This window comes from Pseudophryne corroboree, chromosome 11 (genome assembly GCF_028390025.1).
Source record: "Pseudophryne corroboree isolate aPseCor3 chromosome 11, aPseCor3.hap2, whole genome shotgun sequence".
NCBI lineage: Eukaryota > Metazoa > Chordata > Amphibia > Anura > Myobatrachidae > Pseudophryne > Pseudophryne corroboree.
In genome coordinates, this window is record NC_086454.1 from 92,690,545 (window position 1) to 92,707,182 (window position 16,638).

The 16,638-nt window shown below is 47.3% G+C and overlaps 1 protein-coding gene across 1 annotated transcript in view; it reads left to right on the forward strand.

Annotated features, from left to right (window-relative positions):
* The window catches only part of F2 (coagulation factor II, thrombin), a 108,299-nt gene that overhangs the window by 75,562 nt on the left and 16,099 nt on the right, over window positions 1-16,638 (forward strand). The window contains exons 5-6 of the mRNA XM_063944540.1: window positions 14,588-14,693; window positions 15,078-15,214. Coding sequence (XP_063800610.1) covers window positions 14,588-14,693; window positions 15,078-15,214 — 243 coding nt within the window. The remainder of the gene's footprint in view (window positions 1-14,587; window positions 14,694-15,077; window positions 15,215-16,638) is intronic.

The following is a 16,638-nucleotide window of genomic DNA, read 5'->3' on the forward strand; positions in this document are numbered from 1 at the left end:
GCTGCATATAAAATAATATTGGATGGAATTAGATATATTTAAAGCCATTCCTAAATGATATTTAATATCTGTTTGAAGCAAAATTATATTCATTTATTGTATTGATAGGATGTTACTATATACACATCAAAAGCATTTTAAATAATTATTAGTCAAAATATAGGTAGGATAGAAAACGCCTTTATATGGGTTAAACTGGTATAAGTTTATGTAAGATTGAGATGTATAAATAGGTACAAGGTAGAATAAGGAGATTTAAGACTGCATGGTAATTTATTCAGTGAGGAAATACAGAACAGAGTAGGTGTACTACTCACAGCCATTTGTGGTACTATTGCCCGAAGACAATTAAGACCTACTATTAACAAGCAAGGAAAGAAAGAAAGAAAAAAAAAAAAAAAAAGACTGTTTCATATATGCCTGTTCTATTCAAAATCACAACCTGTTTGTGCAAAAGCAATATGGACACTGGTCACAACTGCGGCATTGGATAAACGCAAAGGAAACAGAACTGCTAAAGACTGTATAAAGACTATTACTATTACTGAGGGTCGTCACAAGTACTGAATGTTCAAGACACAGCACTCGACGTACACAGCCCTCTGCCTCAAACAGCGAAATGGCAAGCAAAGGAGCAGCTGCTACGAAGAATTCTACTTCTAGTAATGGTGCAAATGTTGCAAACGCAAGGCCATAATGCAAACGCAAGGCATCTCCAATTGCAAGCAAACCACGCAGATGACAGTCTTATCCCAGTAAATTGCTACATACAAGAACAGCAAAAATGTCCAAACGTACTGATCCAGATACAGAAAAAAGGTCTACAATTGGGCTATGGTATTCCAAATGTCTGTAGAAATTAGTTTTCCTCATGAATACTGAATAAAAACCTCAGTTTTGTCTGCTTTAGTTAAAAAGTAGAATAAGGTTAGGTAAGCTAAGAATTTTTAGAGATTTTTAAAATCATAATGGTTATTATTATTACACTTATGGTATATATTATGGTTACAACGAAAGTTATGTTTGAAGGAATATTTTGAAATGTATTTGGAAGCAATTACGCTAGTTTAATGTGTGGCCAATCAAAAGAATTTCTCATGGCCACAAGGGGGCGACTGTTGCCTTATAGGTAATTGTCTGCACTTAGTATAATATTAGGGCAATGGATATTGTCTGAATCAAAATATAATTCATTATAAATAGGCGATGTTACCATAGTGGACAGTATACTGGATATATATAGTAAGGAATAGATATGAAATAAGTTTGAATGTATGAGGTAATGTTTAGCTGATTTAAGAGATTAGGTTTGTGTATGTGTTTATATAGATATACTGTATATTTGTGTTTTACAGCAAGATGGTAAAAAATAGTGTAGGGAACAGGTTTATTCTGCTCTAGTCATAAATAAGGCCAGAGAGGTTACAGTAAGATCAAGAGTCATTGTAGAGAAAAGGTATTAGGCCATAAATGATAATAGGTATGTGACAGAGCTCTGTTGGTCATTGGAATTCACAGGTGTGCTTACAGTAGATCAGAATCTACTGGTTTGTCTATTGTCCAGTAAAGGTTAAAAGCTAGGGAGTATAAATTAACTACTATGAAAAGAGATCACATCCATTGATAAAACATTGTGTAACCGACCCCAGGAAAACTTGTCAATACAACAGAACTTTGGATGAAAAGACATTCCAGATTTTACAATACTATACTTGCTTAAGGCAGTGTGGACACCACACTTTTATGACACCATGCCTCCGTGAACAGGACACGACAGCCCAGTTCAATGTTTGTTTTATTACACCTTGGAATCTGACAAACCTATAATTACCTATTCCATTGGAAACTATGAGAATATGATAGTTTGAATTGGTAAAATATGAGATAAAAGGACCAGACTTGTAGTTAGGAGTTAGGAAGGAAGAGGGAGAGGGAGAAGAAGAAGGAGAAGGAAGGAAGTCAGTCAGGAGGAGAAGTCATGGAGAACATGCAGAAGGAATGATTCTTGGGATGGCAATCTTTAACTTGCAAGTATACATTTTATGTTAGCAATTGAAACTGTTTGTGAAACTTATGTCATGTTGTTTTATGTTATGTAACGAAGGAAGCATATATAATTATAATTAGTATATATATCACTACTGTGTATATCTTATTCTGTACGATTTGATCTGCCTGTAAATAAAGAATCATATAAAAAGAGCGGTAATATTCAAGCTTGAACTCTCTTTAAGGAATCTTAACTTCATAATTTCATGTCATATGTATATATAAGGACTGCATATATTTATCAGCCCATTAATTTGTAAGCCTGACATAATATATTTGCAGATATATATGATAATGCATATTAATTGAAATATATCCATATATTAAATACCATATATGATATATTAAATATTAATATTCTTAAATAAGATTCCATAAAGCAATAACATTCTGCGGCTGGACTGCCGCATCCTAAATCTGTAAAAGCCCATTCCACGAGGAAAGTGGGCTCTTCTTGGGCGGCTGCCCGAGGGGTCTCGGCTTTACAACTTTGCCGAGCTGCTACTTGGTCGGGTTTAAACACATTTGCTAAATTCTACAAGTTTGATACCCTGGCTGAGGAGGACCTTGAGTTTGCTCATTCGGTGCTGCAGAGTGATCCGCACTCTCCCGCCCGTTTGGGAGCTTTGGTATAATCCCCATGGTCCTTACGGAGTCCCCAGCATCCACTAGGACGTCAGAGAAAATAAGAATTTACTCACCGGTAATTCTATTTCTCGTAGTCCGTAGTGGATGCTGGGCGCCCATCCCAAGTGTGGATTGTCTGCAATACTTGTATATAGTAATTGCCTAACTAAAGGGTTATTGTTTGGAGCCATCTATTCGAGAGGCTCAGTTGTTGTTCATACTGTTCACTGGGTATAGTATCACGAGTTGTACGGTGTGATTGGTGTGGCTGGTATGAGTCTTACCCGGGATTCCAAATCCTTTCCTTATTGTGTCAGCTCTTCCGGGCACAGTTCCTAACTGAGGCTTGGAGGAGGGGCATAGAGGGAGGAGCCAGTGCACACCAGGTAGTCCTAAATCTTTCTTAGTTGTGCCCAGTCTCCTGCGGAGCCGCTATTCCCCATGGTCCTTACGGAGTCCCCAGCATCCACTACGGACTACGAGAAATAGAATTACCGGTGAGTAAATTATTATTTTTCTTGGCATCATCAGTGCCATATTATTTTATTTTTTTCATGTGTATTTGTATCTGTGCAATTGATTTTAACAAATATAAAAACTGAATTTATATGTTAGCGCAGTTGGTAGTTCTTGTTTTTTCATATTTATGTCATTAGGGTGAACGACTATCACCTCCCCCAACAGCAGCTTAGAAAACCAGCCCAGTTACAGCGCCTGTTCTTTTTACCATTCATTGATTCCGGCCACATGAACCAACCTATTGTGGTGCCAGTGGCTACTGCCTCTTTCGTTGAGTCTAAATCTTTGGATGTGGTCAGAGCTCTGAAAATCTATGTCGCCAGAACAGCTCGGATTAGGAAAACTGAAGCTCTGTTTATCCTGTATGCTCCCAACAAGATTGGGTGTCCTGTTTCCAAACAGACCACTGCACGCTGGATCTGTAACACGATTCAGCATGCTCATTCCACAGCCGGATTGCCATTACTGGAATCGGTGAAGGCCCATTCTACCAGAAAGGTGGGCTCTTCTTGGGCGGCTGCCCGAGGGGTCTCGGCATTGCAACTTGGTCAGGTTCGAACACTTTTGCAAAATTTTACAAGTTTGATACCCTGGCCGATGACGATCTCGAGTTTGGTCGATTGGTGCTGCAGAGTCATCCGCACTCTCCCGCCCGTTCTAGAGCTTTGGTATAACCCCATGGTTCTTTTGGTATCCCCAGCATCCTCTAGGACGTATGAGAAAATAGGATTTTAATACCTACCGGTAAAGCCTTTTCTCTTAGTCCGTAGAGGATGCTGGGCGCCCATCCCAGTGCGTACTGTATCTGCAGTTATTAATTATGGTTACACACATGTTGTGTTATGTTGTAGTCAGCCTGTTGCTGACATTGGTTCATGCCGTTGGCTTGGGTTCTGTTGATTGCCACGTTGTGCGGCGTGTTTGCGGTGTGTGCTGGTATGAATAGCACCTTAGTTTCTCTGACGTCCTAGTGGATGCTGGGAACTCCGTAAGGATCATGCGGAATAGCGGCTCCGCAGGAGACTGGGCACAACTAAAGAAAGCTTTTGGACTACCTGGTGTGCACTGGCTCCTCCCTCTATGACCCTCCTCCAGACCTCAGTTAGAATTTTGTGCCCGGCTGAGCTGGATGCACACTAGGGGCTCTCCTGAGCTCTTAGAAAAAGAAAGTTTATTTTAGGTTTTTTATTTTCAGTGAGATCTGCTGGCAACAGACTCACTGCTACGAGGGACTAAGGGGAGAGAAGCGAACCTACCTGCTTGCAGCTAGCTTGGGCTTCTAGGCTACTGGACACCATTAGCTCCAGAGGGATCGAACACAGGCCCAACCTCGGTCGTCCGGTCCCGGAGCCGCGCCGCCGTCCCCCTTACAGAGCCAGAAGCAAGAAGAGGGTCCTGGAAATCGGCGGCAGAAGACTTCGGTCTTCAACAAGGTAGCGCACAGCACTGCAGCTGTGCGCCATTGCTTCCCATGCACACCTCACACTCCGGTCACTGATGGGTGCAGGGCGCTGGGCGGGGGCGCCCTGGGCTGCAATATTGAGTACCTTGGCTGGCAAATAACACATAATATAGTCATAGAGACTATATATGTGTAAAATACCCCTGCCAGATATACATAGAAAAAGGCGGGAGAAGTCAGCCGAAAAAGGGGCGGGGCTATCTCCCTCAGCACACTGGCGCCATTTTCCCTCACAGCTCCGCTGGAAGGATCGCTCCCAGGCTCTCCTCTGCAGTTTCCAGACTACATAGGGTAAAAAAGAGAGGGGGGGCACTAAATTTAGGCGCAATATTGTGTATACAAGCAGCTATTGGGAAAAATCACTCAGTTATAGTGTTAATCCCTGTGTTATATAGCGCTGTTGGTGTGTGCTGGCATACTCTCTCTCTGTCTCCCCAAAGGGCTTTGTGGGGTCCTGTCCTCAGTCAGAGCATTCCCTGTGTGTGTGCGGTGTGTCGGTACGGCTGTGTCGACATGTTTGATGAGGAGGCTTATGTGGAGGCGGAGCAGGTGCCGATAAATGTGATGTCACCCCCTGCGGGGTCGACACCTGAGTGGATGGTTATGTGGAAGGAATTACGCGACAGTGTCGACTCCTTACATAAAAGGTTTGACGACATAGCAGATGTGGGACAGCCGGCTTCTCAGCCTGTGCCTGCCCAGACGTCTCTAAAGCCATCGGGGGCTCTAAAACGCCCGCTACCTCAGATGGCAGACACAGATGTCGACACGGATACTGACTCCAGTGTCGACGATGATGAGACTAGTGTACATTCCAATAGAGCCACCCGTTACATGATTACGGCAATGAAAAATGTGTTGCATATTTCTGATATTACCCCAGGTACCACAAAAAAGGGTATTATGTTTGGGGAGAAAAAACTACCAGTGGTTTTTCCCCCATCTGATGAATTAAATGAAGTGTGTGAAGAAGCGTGGGCTTTCCCCGATAAGAAACTGGTAATTTCTAAAAGGTTACTAATCGCGTACCCTTTCCCGCCAGAGGACAGGTCACGTTGTGAGACATCCCCTAGGGTGGACAAAGCGCTCACACGTCTGTCAAAAAAGGTGGCACTACCGTCTCCGGACACGGCCGCCCTAAAGGAGCCTGCAGATAGAAAGCAGGAGGCTATCCTGAAGTCTGTATATACACACTCAGGTATTATACTGAGACCGGCTATTGCTTCAGCATGGATGTGCAGTGCTGCAGCTGCGTGGTCAGATTCCCTGTCGGAAAACATTGATACCCTAGACAGGGACACTATATTGCTAACCGTAGAGCATATTAAAGACGCTGTCTTGTACATGAGAGATGCACAGAGGGATATTTGCCGGCTGGCATCTAAAATAAACGCAATGTCCATTTCTGCCATGAGAGGATTGTGGACTCGGCAGTGGACAGGAGATACAGATTCTAAAAGGCACATGGAAGTTTTGCCTTACAAGGGTGAGGAGTTGTTTGGGGATGGTCTCTCGGACCTCGTTTCCACAGCGACAGCTGGGAAGTCAGCATTTTTACCCCATGTTCCCTCACAGCCAAAGAAAGCACCGTATTATCAGGTACAGTCCTTTCGGCCCCAGAAAGGCAAGCGGGTTAGAGGCGCGTCCTTTCTGCCCAGAGGCAGAGGTAGTGGGAAAAAGCTGCAACATACAGCCAGTTCCCAGGAGCAAAAGTCCTCCCCCGCTTCCTCTAAGTCCACCGCATGACGCTGGGGCTCCACAGGCGGAGCCAGGTACGGTGGGGGCCCGTCTCAAGAACTTCAGCGACCAGTGGGCTCACTCACAGGTGGATCCCTGGATTCTACAAGTAGTATCTCAGGGGTACAAACTAGAATTCGAGACGTCTCCCCCTCGCCGTTTCCTCAAATCTGCCTTGCCGACAGCTCCCCCGGACAGGGAGGCAGTGCTGGAGGCGATTCACAAGCTGTATTCTCAGCAGGTGATAATCAAGGTACCCCTCCTTCAACAAGGACGGGGTTACTATTCCACAATGTTTGTGGTACCGGAACCGGACGGTTCGGTGAGACCCATTTTAAATTTAAAATCCTTTAACACTTATATAAGAAGGTTCAAGTTCAAGATGGAATCGCTCAGGGCGGTGATTGCAAGCCTGGACGAGGGGGATTCCATGGTATCACTGGACATCAAGGATGCTTACCTGCATGTCCCCATTTACCGTCCTCACCAGGAGTACCTCAGATTTGTGGTACAGGACTGTCATTACCAATTCCAGACGTTGCCGTTTGGTCTGTCCACGGCACCGAGGGTATTTACCAAGGTAATGGCCGAAATGATGATACTCCTTCGGAGAAAGGGAGTTTTAATTATCCCGTACTTGGACGATCTCCTTATAAAGGCGAGGTCCAGGGAACAGTTGTTGATCGGTGTAGCACAAGCTCGGGAAGTGCTACAACAGCACGGCTGGATCCTGAATATTTCAAAGTCGCAGCTGGTTCCTACAACGCGTCTACTGTTCCTGGGGATGGTTCTGGACACAGAACAGAAAAAAGTATTTCTCCCGGAGGAGAAGGCCAAGGAGTTGTCATCTCTAGTCAGAGACCTCCTAAAACCAAAACAGGTGTCGGTGCACCACTGCACGCGAGTCCTAGGAAAGATGGTGGCTTCTTACGAAGCAATTCCATTCGGAAGGTTCCATGCAAGAATCTTTCAGTGGGATCTGTTGGACAAGTGGTCCGGATCGCATCTTCAGATGCATCTGCTGATAACCCTGTCTCCAAGGACCAGGGTGTCGCTGTTGTGGTGGCTGCAGAGTGCTCATCTTCTAGAGGGCCGCAGATTCGGCATACAGGACTGGGTCCTGGTGACCACGGATGCCAGCCTTCGAGGTTGGGGGGCAGTCACACAGGGAAGAAACTTCCAGGGACTATGGACAAGTCAGGAGACTTCCCTACACATAAATATTCTGGAACTAAGGGCCATTTACAATGCCCTAAGTCAGGCAAGACCCCTGCTTCAACACCAGCCGGTGCTGATCCAGTCAGACAACATCACGGCGGTCGCCCATGTAAACCGACAGGGCGGCACAAGAAGCAGGATGGCAATGGCAGAAGCCACAAGGATTCTCCGATGGGCGGAAAATCATGTGTTAGCACTGTCAGCAGTGTTCATTCCCAGAGTGGACAACTGGGAAGCAGACTTTCTCAGCAGACACGACCTCCACCCGGGAGAGTGGGGACTTCATCCAGAAGTCTTCCAAATGATTGTACACCGGTGGGAAAGGCCACAGGTGGACATGATGGCGTCCCGCCTCAACAAAAAGCTAAAAAGATATTGCGCCAGGTCAAGGGACCCTCAGGCGATAGCTGTGGACGCTCTGGTAACACCGTGGGTGTACCGGTCGGTGTATGTGTTCCCTCCTCTGCCTCTCATACCCAAGGTACTGAGACTAATAAGAAGGAGAGGAGTAAGAACTATACTCATTGTTCCGGATTGGCCAAGAAGAGCTTGGTACCCAGAACTTCAAGAAATGATCTCAGAGGACCCATGGCCTCTGCCGCTCAGACAGGACCTGCTGCAGCAGGGGCCCTGTCTGTTCCAAGACTTACCGCGGCTGCGTTTGATGGCATGGCGGTTGAACGCCGGATCCTGAAGGAAAAGGGCATTCCGGAGGAAGTTATCCCTACGCTTATTAAAGCTAGGAAAGAAGTGACCGCAAACCATTATCACCGCATATGGCGGAAATATGTTGCGTGGTGTGAGGCCAGGAAGGCCCCAACGGAGGAATTTCAGCTAGGTCGATTTCTGCACTTCCTACAATCAGGGGTGACTATGGGCCTAAAATTGGGTTCCATTAAGGTCCAGATTTCGGCTCTATCGATTTTCTTCCAAAAAGAACTGGCTTCACTACCTGAAGTTCAGACATTTGTTAAGGGAGTGCTGCATATTCAGCCCCCTTTTGTGCCCCCAGTGGCACCTTGGGATCTCAACGTGGTGTTGGATTTCCTAAAGTCGCATTGGTTTGAACCACTTAAAACCGTGGAACTAAAATATCTCACGTGGAAAGTGGTCATGCTGTTGGCCTTGGCTTCGGCCAGGCGTGTGTCAGAATTGGCGGCTTTGTCTTGTAAAAGCCCTTATCTGATTTTCCATATGGATAGGGCGGAATTGAGGACTCGCCCCCAATTTCTCCCAAAGGTGGTTTCAGCGTTTCATTTGAACCAGCCTATTGTGGTGCCTGCGGCTACTCGTGACTTGGAGGATTTCAAGTTGCTGGACGTAGTCCGGGCCCTAAAAATCTATGTTTCCAGGACAGCTGGAGTCAGAAAGACTGACTCGCTATTTATCCTGCATGCGCCCAACAAGTTGGGTGCGCCTGCTTCAAAGCAGACTATTGCTCGCTGGATCTGTAGCACGATTCAACTTGCACATTCTGCGGCTGGACTGCCGCATCCTAAATCTGTAAAAGCCCATTCCACGAGGAAGGTGGGCTCTTCTTGGGCGGCTGCCCGAGGGGTCTCGGCTTTACAACTTTGCCGAGCAGCTACTTGGTCGGGGTCAAACACTTTTTTTTTTGCTAAATTCTACAAGTTTGATACCCTGGCTGAGGAGGACCTAGAGTTCGCTCATTCGGTGCTGCAGAGTCATCCGCACTCTCCCGCCCGTTTGGGAGCTTTGGTATAATCCCCATGGTCCTTACGGAGTTCCCAGCATCCACTAGGACGTCAGAGAAAATAAGATTTTACTCACCGGTAAATCTATTTCTCGTAGTCCGTAGTGGATGCTGGGCGCCCGTCCCAAGTGCGGATTGTCTGCAATACTTGTATATAGTTATTGTTTAACTAAAGGGTTATTGTTGAGCCATCTGTTGAGAGGCTCAGTTATATATTTCATACTGTTATCTGGGTATAGTATCACGAGTTATACGGTGTGATTGGTGTGGCTGGTATGAGTCTTACCCGGGATTCAAAATCCTTTCCTTATTGTGTCAGCTCTTCCGGGCACAGTATCCTAACTGAGGTCTGGAGGAGGGTCATAGAGGGAGGAGCCAGTGCACACCAGGTAGTCCTAAAGCTTTCTTTAGTTGTGCCCAGCCTCCTGCGGAGCCGCTATTCCCCATGGTCCTTACGGAGTTCCCAGCATCCACTACGGACTACGAGAAATAGATTTACCGGTGAGTAAAATCTTAGTTTAACAATAGATCCTTTCCTCGAAATTTGTCCGTCTCCCTGGAGTCTGGAGGAGGGGCATAGAGGGAGGAGCCAGTGCACACCCCTTTTCAAGTCTTAAAGTGCCTATGTCTCCTGCGGATCCCGTCTATGCCCCATGGATCTTCTGGTGTCCCCAGCATCCTCTACGGACTAAAAGAATAGGATTTACCGGTAGGTATTAAAATCCTATTATTACAATGTGATGCCCCAAAGCAGCTTGGCCTTGCCAACTCAGGGGGCCCCGTGCCCCAAACTCATCCATAAAACTGACAAATTGCATACATTTATTGATTACTCACCATCATAGGGCCTTTCCTGATATGCAGTCTTTAAATGCCAGAGATCCATGCTAATTAAAAACACCCTTGGGTAGGTGCAGGGCCGTTTCTAGCCAATTTGGCTCCCAGTGCGAGATTTCAAAATGCCCCCCCCCCCCCCATTGCTATAAAAACAATTGCGTGCCCCCCCCCCCCCCCACATAGCTATAAAAAGAAACGGCATGCGCGCGCCGAGGGCGCGCGTGCTCCCGACATGGGTGTGTGGCCTGAATAAAATGGGCGTGGTCTCATTAAAGTGGGCGTGGCCTCGGCTGATATCACGCCCACCACAGGAGAATAAAAATAAAAAGTCCCCATTTTACACAGTGCGGCAGGCAGGTGTCCCCATTTTACACAGCACGGCAGGCTAGTGTCCCCATTTTACACAGCACGGCAGGCAGGTGTCCCCATTTTACACAGCGCGGCAGGCAGATGTCCCCATTTTACACAATGCGGCAGGCAGGTGTCCCCATTTTACAAAGTGCGGCAGGCAGATATCCCCATTTTACACAGTGCGGCAGGCAGGTGTCCCCATTTTACACAGCGCGGCAGGCAGGTGTCCCCATTTTACAAAGTGCGGCAGGCAGGTATCCCCATTTTACACAGTGCGGCAGGCAGGTGTCAAGTGGGGGGGAGGAAGGGGGAGAGAGAGATAGAGATAATACTTACATCTTCCCGCTCTTCGGGTGCGGCCGCCTCACGTCCCTTGTGCCGGCCGCCTCTTCCTTCCAGGCTTATCTCCTCTCCTCCCTCTTCCCGAGCGCTCCTGCTCGGGGGGGCAGGGTTTCACGGAATGCCGCGTTTGCGTCGTGACGTCACGACGCAAACGCGTCATTCCGCGAAACTTCGCCCCCCGAGCAGGAGAGCTCGGGAAGAAGGAGGTGAGGAGATAAGGACACACAAAGTGCCGCGGCGGGCGCCCCGTGCGGTTGCACGGCTTGCTCGCATCTCGGCACTGGGTAGGTGGGAGGAGTACTAATCCAATTTTAAGGAGTCTCTGTCTTCAAGTGTACTCATGTACACAATATAGAATATATGGGGGGGGGGACCTTGGACTGCACACCCTAATTCCAAACATAATAAGAGGTGCTATAATGCTGAGACTTGTAGTTACTCACAGAAAAACACACTTTATAGTACTAAGCACAAATCACAATAATTATAATAAACTCTGCTGTCTAACATAGATCAAAATTGAGGTGCTTAGCATAATTTTTGGTTCATGTCCAGGGCACAGGACCCCGCAAGTCAGCACAGGCCAACCGTCCCAAGGCATCACACTACAAGTCTCAGCAAAAATGTGAAACGACAGGGGAGGCATGGCCTTGAATACAGAGCTGTAACTAGACTTTTTGGTGCTCTGTGCCAGAGAGAGAATTGCCCCCCTACATAAAAACTATCAAACACTTTATGAAGCTACTGGTACTTTGTAAAAAAAAAAAAAAGTAGGCATTGCAATTGAGCATATCTATGTAGTATGCAGCCACACACTACATAGATCTGCTCAGCTGTAATGCTGATAATTTTTCACAATGTACAAGGTAAGCTTCAAATAGAATTCTCTAGCTTAGAATTATCTACCTTTCTATACAAGGGCAGATAGCTCAATGAATAGATTGTCTGACTGCATTTCCACAGGCAATGGATTGGATTTGAATCCCGGGCAAGTCAGCATCTTGAAATGTAATAAAAGACAGTGTGCCTAAATAGCAAAGGAATCTGAAGCTGAGTTCATGAATGTTGTATAGGTATTAGCGACAGAAGGGGTCAGGGTAGGAGACAGGGGCGGTGAGGAGATGCTGGGCTTTAAAAAGGGGGGGAAGCTGCAAGTGAAGGCATTTAAAACAGATAATTGACAAGTGCTGCCAAGAGCGCCCCCTAGCCTGCAGCACACACCTAGTTACGGCCCTGCCTGAGTGCCCTTCCCCTGGATCCACCACTGCTGATCTCTATACGTATTGCTGATATCTGTACACAGGCCCTCATTCCGAGTTGTTCGCTCGCAAGCTGCTTTTAGCAGCTTTGCACACGCTAAGCCGCCGCCCTCTGGGAGTGTATCTTAGCTTCTTAAAATTGCGAACGAAAGATTCGCAATGTTGCGATAAGACATCTCTGTGCAGTTTCTGAGTAACTCGAAACTTACTCGGCATCTGCGATCAATTCAGTGCTTGTCGTTCCTGGTTTGACGTCACAAACACACCCAGCGTTCGCCCAGACACTCCTCCGTTTCTCCAGCCACTCCCGCGTTTTTCCCAGAAACGGTAGCCTTTTTTCACACACTCCCATAAAACGTCCAGTTTCCGCCCAGAAACACCCACTTCCTGTCAATCACATTACGATCACCAGAACGAAGAAAAAGCCGTGAGTAAAATTTCTAACTGCATAGCAAATTTACTTGGCGCAGTCGCAGTGCGAACAGTGCGCATGCGCACTAAGCGGAGAATCGCTGCGATGCGAAGAAATTTACAGAGCGAACAACTCGGAATGACCCCCGCAGTGTGGCTGATCTCTGCACACAGTGTGGCTGTGACTAATCTCTATTCAAAGTGTTACTGTGGCTGATCTCCATACGCAGTGTTGCTGTGGCTGATCTCCATACGCAGTGTTACTATGGCTGATCTCCATACGTAGTGTTGCTGTGGCTGATCTCCATACGCAGTGTTGCTGTGGCTGATCTCCATACGCAGTGTTACTATGGCTGATCTCCATACGTAGTGTTGCTGTGGCTGATCTCCATACGCAGTGTTGCTGTGGCTGATCTCCATACAGTGTTGCTGTGGCTGATCTCCATACAGTGTTGCTGTGGCTGATCTCCATACGCAGTGTTGCTGTGGCTGATCTCCATACGCAGTGTTGCTGTGGCTGATCTCCATACGCAGTGTTACTATGGCTGATCTCCATACGTAGTGTTGCTGTGGCTGATCTCCATACGCAGTGTTACTATGGCTGATCTCCATACGTAGTGTTGCTGTGGCTGATCTCCATACGCAGTGTTGCTGTGGCTGATCTCCATACGCAGTGTTGCTGTGGCTGATCTCCATACAGTGTTGCTGTGGCTGATCTCCATACGCAGTGTTGCTGTGGCTGATCTCCATACGCAGTGTTGCTGTGGCTGATCTCCATACGCAGTGTGGCTGTGGCTGATCTCCATACGCAGTGTTGCTGTGGCTGATCTCCATACGCAGTGTTGCTGTGGCTGATCTCCTTTCGCAGTGTTGCTGTGGCTGATCTCCATACAGTGTTGCTGTTGCTGATCTCCATACAGTGTTGCTGTGGCTGATCTCCATACGCAGTGTTGCTGTGGCTGATCTCCATACGCAGTGTGGCTGATCTCCATACGCAGTGTGGCTGTGGCTGATCTCCATACGCAGTATTGCTGTGGCTGATCTCCATACGCAGTGTTGTGCTGTGGCTGATCTCCATACGCAGTGTGGCTGTGGCTGATCTCCATACGCAGTGTGGCTGTGGCTGATCTCCATACGCAGTGTTGTGCTGTGGCTGATCTCCATACGCAGTATTGCTGTGGCTGATCTCCATACGCAGTGTGGCTGTGGCTGATCTCCATACGCAGTGTGGCTGTGGCTGATCTCCATACGCAGTGTGGCTGTGGCTGATCTCCATACGCAGTGTGGCTGTGGCTGATCTCCATACGCAGTGTGGCTGTGGCTGATCTCCATACGCAGTGTTGTGCTGTGGCTGATCGCAATACGCAGTGTTGTGCTGTGGCTGATCTCCATATGCAGTGTGGCTGTGGCTGATCTCCATACGCAGTGTGGCTGTGGCTGATCTCCATACGCAGTGTGGCTGTAGCTGATCTCCATACGCAGTGTTGTGCTGTGGCTGATCGCAATACGCAGTGTTGTGCTGTGGCTGATCTCCATACGCAGTGTTGTGCTGTGGCTGATCGCAATACGCAGTGTTGTGCTGTGGCTGATCTCCATACGCAGTGTTGTGCTGTGGCTGATCGCAATACGCAGTGTTGTGCTGTGGCTGATCTCCATACGCAGTGTTGTGCTGTAGCTGATCTCCATACGCAGTGTTGTGCTGTAGCTGATCTCCATACGCAGTGTTGTGCTGTGGCTGATCGCAATACGCAGTGTTTTGCTGTGGCTGATCTCCATACGCAGTGTTGTGCTGTGGCTGATCGCAATACGCAGTGTTGTGCTGTGGCTGATCTCCATACGCAGTGTTGTGCTGTGGCTGATCTCCATACGCAGTGTTGTGCTGTAGCTGATCTCCATACGCAGTGTTGTGCTGTGGCTGATCGCAATACGCAGTGTTTTGCTGTGGCTGATCTCCATACGCAGTGTTGTGCTGTGGCTGATCGCAATACGCAGTGTTGTGCTGTGGCTGATCGCAATACGCAGTGTTGCTGTGGCTGAACTCTGTACATATCTGATTGACAGGTGACTGCGCGGAGGGCATTGGAACAAACTACATAGGAAACCTCAGCATCACCAGATCTGGACGACTTTGTCAGTACTGGGCCAGCAACTTTCCCCACAAGACAAAGTGAGTAGGGGTCACTATGTCTGTCATGTGATCATCTGTATTTTAATGTACATATTTGCTATTACCAGAATCTGATTCACGGTTTTAACCCGCTATATTCACTTGATTCATTTTAAATCCTTGGAGAGAGATAAAGTGGAGAGAGATAAACCACTCCGCTTCTAACTGTTAATTTTCAAATACAGCCTGTAAAATGGCATTTAGACGCTGATTGTCTGGTACTTTAGCTCTCTCCAATGTTTGATACGCCTCCCCCATATTTGTGTTATATGCATATATGAAGAAAGGAATACGATATGTCACTAAAGGATCCCCCTAGATATTCATGTGTTTGTGGATCTAGAATGACCTCTGAAAGCTAATGACTCTCCATTTGTTTCTCAGGATTAACCCACTCACCCACCCGAACAAGTCCTTAACGGAGAACTTTTGTCGAAACCCGGATGACAATCCATTGGGACCATGGTGCTACACGAAGGACCCCGTAAAAGCCAGAGAGGAGTGTGCAGTGCAGATATGTGGTAACTACAAGATGAAAGGAAATTTATAGATTGCAGTGCGGCCATCATCCCCTAAGTATCATCAATACTTAGTCATAGGTCACCATTTGAGAGTACATGTGTGCATTGCCACATATAGAAGAAATAGACATTTCCTAGGTTCAAAATGTTCCAACTTTATTTAAAGTCTACCCATCGTGTAAGCACAGCAGAGACAGAAGTGTTTGGGGTGCAGAAGCAATATATCTAATGTATCCCTAATTTCCAGTTTTAGGGAGTGGAGATGGGGATTAGGTGAAATGCCGTAACAGTCTGGACTCCGGACTGGACCAGCTACCTGCAGCGACCTCCGCTGCTGTGGAGTTCTCTCTGCACGTCACCCTAAACCACAGGTTGTCAAACTCGGTTCTCAGGACCCCACACGGTTCATGTTTTGCAGGTCACCTGTAGATTTTTGAAATGTGATAGTTGGTGATACACAGAGCAGCTGCTGGGTGATATGGAAAACATGAACCGTGTGGGGTCCTAAGGACGAAGTTTGAGAACCACTGTGGGCCTAAACCATTTACTGTGTGACAGCTGTCACATGCTGTACACGGGAATGGCCGCAGAGAGCTGCACAGTGGCAAAAAGTCGCTGTAGGGACTAGGGAGCCAGTCCGGCGTTCCGGAGCCTGGAACGTTGTACCCTTGCTGCTCCCATTCTCTCTGCCCGAGTGCAGCAGCTGTGGGTCAGGAGGGGGCTGTACATATCCTTGGACCATTTGTTGTGGGTCATACACAGGGAGAGGCACAAAGAGCTCCACAGTGGCACTCTGGAATCCAGACCGCTCCGGCTTCCACCCAATCCCATGGCAATGTCCCTATTTTTCAGGTTACAGAAAGTGTCTAGACACAAATACATTTTTACTCACCAGCCGCCTTACCCTATAACCAGCAACGCTGCAACACTCATCTCTGTCTGTACTGCACTTGTTCTTAAGGTGCATACACATGGTGAGATCCTTGCTATGCCCGATTTCGACTATGCGATTTCTCTTGAACTTCCCCAGAGCCCAGAAGCACCGAGTTTCACAATCTGTACTTTCGATTTTGACTATGTATGATTTTGATTAAGTGCCAATTTTGACTATACTTTGTACAAGATACTGTAGTACACGAGATAGTCAAGATTGACTTGCCTTGCACAGTCTATCTAGGCTTGTGATACAGACCCGCAGGCCCGCGCATCGGGATCGAATCGGTATCGCAAGCGGCATAACACCTTCCGATTTGCACTAACTTTCCTTCTGCTTTTGACTATATTCGAAAGGATTTATCTCACCATGTGTACACACCTTTCGGGGGTCATTCCGACCCGATCGCTCGCTGCAGTTTATTGCATGCCGGATGGTCGAAGGCCGTCGTTTCCCTGCGATCGCTTCTGCCTGCTTGACAGGCAGAGGC